Consider the following 3,766-nt stretch of genomic DNA (forward strand, 5'->3'; position numbering starts at 1 on the left):
GATGGGAGGTCTGCGCCCCTCTGTTCTTTAAGCTTACTGTTGTAGCGACACAATGATTTCATGCGGCTGACATGGAAGACTGGATGGATCTTCCACCAGGATGGAGTTTTCACCTGGTGTGTGGACTTCCCAATGCGTTTTCAATGGGCAGGGGCCCGATGTATTTTACTTGCAGGCTAGGGTCATAGGTCCTCTCTGCAAACAAGTACCGCTTTGGGATGCATAGCATTACTTTGTCCCCTGTTTGATGTTGGGCAAAGCAAAGATTTTGTTTGGTGAATCTTTTTGCTCGCTCTTGGGCTTTGACGAGATAGCTCCGCACTATCCCCATGTTGCACTCCCATTCGCTCGAGAATTTGGCAGCTCGAGGAGATTTTGGCATGGTTGATGCATTCACCGTTTGCGGGAGAAGCGGTTGTTGTCCAGTAACAATTTTAAAAGGGCTTTTGTTTGTATGATGGATCTTTTGAGAATTGAAACATAGTTGAGCAGCATCCAAGAGCTTCACCCAATGATTCTGTGATCCGGTTGCAAAGTTGCGGAGATATTCCTCCAACATGTCATTGAACCGGTCTGTCTGGCCATCCGATGGTGGATGGATGTCTGAGTTGTGACTCAATGTTGACCAAAAGCACCTGAAGAGATGGGTCCAAAAGTTGCTAGTGAAGCGTGAGTCGCGCCTGCTAACAATGTCTTTGGGCAGGCCCCAATGTTTGACAATGTGCGAGAAGAAGAGTCGAGCTGTATCTTCTGCTGAGATGTTCTGTGGGGCTGCTATGAAGGTTGCATAGTTTGAAAACTGATCTATGACAACCAAGATGGATGCAAGATTACCGACTTGGGGCAATCCCGTGATGAATCTGAGGGAAACACTTTCCCATGGTCTCTAAGGGACATGTAATGGCTGCAAGGGTCCCGTCTGTGATGTATGATCTAACTTGTCCTTGTGGAATGGTTGACAAGTCTTTACACGCTGAGGCGCGTCACCAGTCTTTTGAGGTCGATGACATGATGGCTGATTGTTGATGCATAGGGTAGCCAGAACCAGGGGTTCATGTCTGTTAACTACCTTCTCCAACTGCATGGCCAAGATGTTTTCAGCGGCCATCTTTATGGGAAAGCATGGTATGGTGCAGGGCTTGGCCCCGTTTTCTCCCATCATCAGGAGCATGCTGGCATATGGTACCGGTATGGTATTGGTTTGCCTCATGAACTCCAAACCCACTATGATGTCGAAGTCATCTATGATTGCGATGCGCAGGTCGATGCTTCCTTTGTATGGGCCAAGTTTCACTGGGACATTTGTAGATGTTCCACCCAATGTCTGGGGTGGTGAGTTGATAGCCTTGACGCGGCCTTTGCTCTTTTGCACAATAAGACCCAGGCGCTCTACTTGAGTTGAAGCCAAGTAGTTGTGGGTAGCACCCGTGTCTATCAATGCATGAAGGGGCTTGCCGTTCACTTTCAATTCGACGAACATTAGGGTCCTCGCTTGTTTAGGAGGCCTCTCGTCCATCTTTTCCTTCCCTTTCTTGGTGATTGGGACTGAGATTTTCTTAGGAGGACATGCACTGGTCCCCGCTAAGGCATGCGAGATAGAGCCAACAATTGCATTGAAGGCGCCTACCTGGTCTTCTTCTGATGTGTCTGATTCATTTGACTCATCCTCGATAGTTTGATGAGCATTGAACTTTATGTTTGGGCATTCATTGTTCCAATGTGCCCCGCCGCAATGAAGGCATTCTAAGGGAGGCTTTCTCCCTTGATTGTTGTTGATGGATGCAGCATTGTTGCTGCTGGAGGGAGGAGTCTTAGTTTTGGATGCACTCCGATCTCCCCCACTTTTGTTTGGGCCACCATTGCTGGGATGGTTCCCGTTGAATCCCCCTCGGACAGATGGCTGGGGCCTGTCGTTCTGAGTTCCCAAATGATAATCGCCAAGGCATTATGCAGCTTGAATAGCCTTGGGCAGGGTGTCTACCTGTTGTCTTTGTAGTTCCATACGGGCATGAGGTTTCAAACCTTCTATGAATGCGAAGAGTTTGCCTTTGTCCCCTATGTCGCGTATGTTTAGCATGAGTGCGGAGAATTCGCGCACGTACTCCTGCACTGATCTTGTGTGACGGAGCTCCCGTAGCTTTCTCCTTGCATTGTATTCCACATTTTCGGGGAAGAACTGCAGGCGTAGTGCTGCCTTCAATTCATCCCATGTCTGGAGAGTATCTTCACCAGCCTTGATGGCTTCGTATTTGACCCGCCACCAAAGTTTGGCATCACCCTGAAGATACATGGAAGCAATTGCTACCTTTTTGGATTCTTCCAAATGGCCCACGACATCGAAGTATTGTTCGATGTCGAAGATGAAATTTTCCACTTCTTTAGCATCCCGGGATCCGTCGTATGGCTTTGGCTCTGGTATCTTAAGATTTTGTGGAATGGGGGTGAGGTTTGCTGCACCCCTGATGTGGTTGTCGCCTCCTCGAAGTAGGCTCTGTAGAGCAGCATTGACAACATTGAGCTTACCTGTCATGTCGTCTATGGTTTGCTGCATGACAGTTAGTCTGTCTGCCTCCTGTTGCCGATGGGCTAAATCGTCGGCACGCTCCTGTTGGAGGTCCTCAAATTTGCCATGAATATTGGCAGTTTCAATGGCTGTCGTTTGTCGGTCATCCTCAGAGTCACGACTGATATTTGCAATGTCATTTTTCGCTTGCCGCATTCGGCGGTCCAGGTCGTCCAACCTTTGCACTAGGTTGTTGTTTTGAACAGGCACCGTATCCACGATGGGTCGTAATTGGTCAACCGTCTCTTCTAGGGATTACAGGCGCTCCCCATGATTCACCATGGTCAGAAATGGCGATGATGGCAAATGTGTTCCCTCGTCCGATGTCGAGCCTAGGCTCTGATACCAACTGTTACGCAACGCCTTCCTGATGTTCTTTGGAAGGGCAACGTAAGGCTAAGCAACCGATGTCAGTGCAGTTGCTGTCCGCCAATGAGGTCCCCTCCGCACGCTAGACTAGATTGTCAGTGCCGTGCGGGAAAACCAATGTCACGAGCAATTGCGGAAGCTGAGAGAGAATTGGGTTTTGAATGATGATGATGATTTTATTGATGAATGAAATGCTGATTACAAAAGATGCGGTGTCGAGGGGGAGAGACACCCGTACAGAAAATTGATTGCTGAAAATGTTTGATTGCTTGATCCCCCCTAATAATACTTAAAAAAAATAAACCAAAGTTGCATGATTAGTCCTAATAAAGCTGTAGAAGCACACTGAATGAAAATGATGTAAACTAGTCTATAATTACAATGAAAAGGACTTAGTTTATTACAATGTAGAACCAAGTCCGATGGCAGCAACTTTGTCTTGCGGGTTAGGGTCTGTGGGCGCGGTGTTGTGGGCGCGCGCGACACTTGCTGTGTTGGCCTGAGGCTGGGCGCTGGTGCTTGGCATCAGGGTCTGTGCGCGAGGCACTGTTGAAATGGGCCTGCAGCTGGGCGCTGGCGAGGCATCAGGATCTGCGCGTGCGACATTGTCAGGGCGCGCGACGCTGTTGTCATTGGCCAGCTACTGGGCGCTGGCGAGAGACATCGGTGGGGCGAGCCACTGGGCGCATGCGCATGCGCGCTTGTCACTTGGCGCAGCCAAGACCATAGAGCCGACCATGGCGTTAGGCATTGTGAGGCTTGCTAGGCCGCCATGAGGCGCGGCCAAGGGGTCATGGGGCGTGTCTGGAAAGCAGCCCATGACATTATTACTTG

General features: G+C 49.4%; 1 protein-coding gene across 1 annotated transcript; it reads right to left on the reverse strand.

The window, feature by feature from the left end:
* Window positions 1-1,945: 1,945 nt before the first annotated feature.
* On the reverse strand, window positions 1,946-2,719 carry LOC138875979 (uncharacterized). Its single transcript, XM_070154860.1, has one exon. The coding sequence runs from the start codon at window positions 2,717-2,719 to the stop codon at window positions 1,946-1,948; it is 774 nt and encodes a 257-aa protein (XP_070010961.1).
* Window positions 2,720-3,766: the final 1,047 nt, after the last annotated feature.

The sequence above is a fragment of the Nicotiana sylvestris genome, chromosome 8 (genome assembly GCF_000393655.2).
Source record: "Nicotiana sylvestris chromosome 8, ASM39365v2, whole genome shotgun sequence".
NCBI classification, from domain to species: Eukaryota; Viridiplantae; Streptophyta; class Magnoliopsida; order Solanales; family Solanaceae; genus Nicotiana; species Nicotiana sylvestris.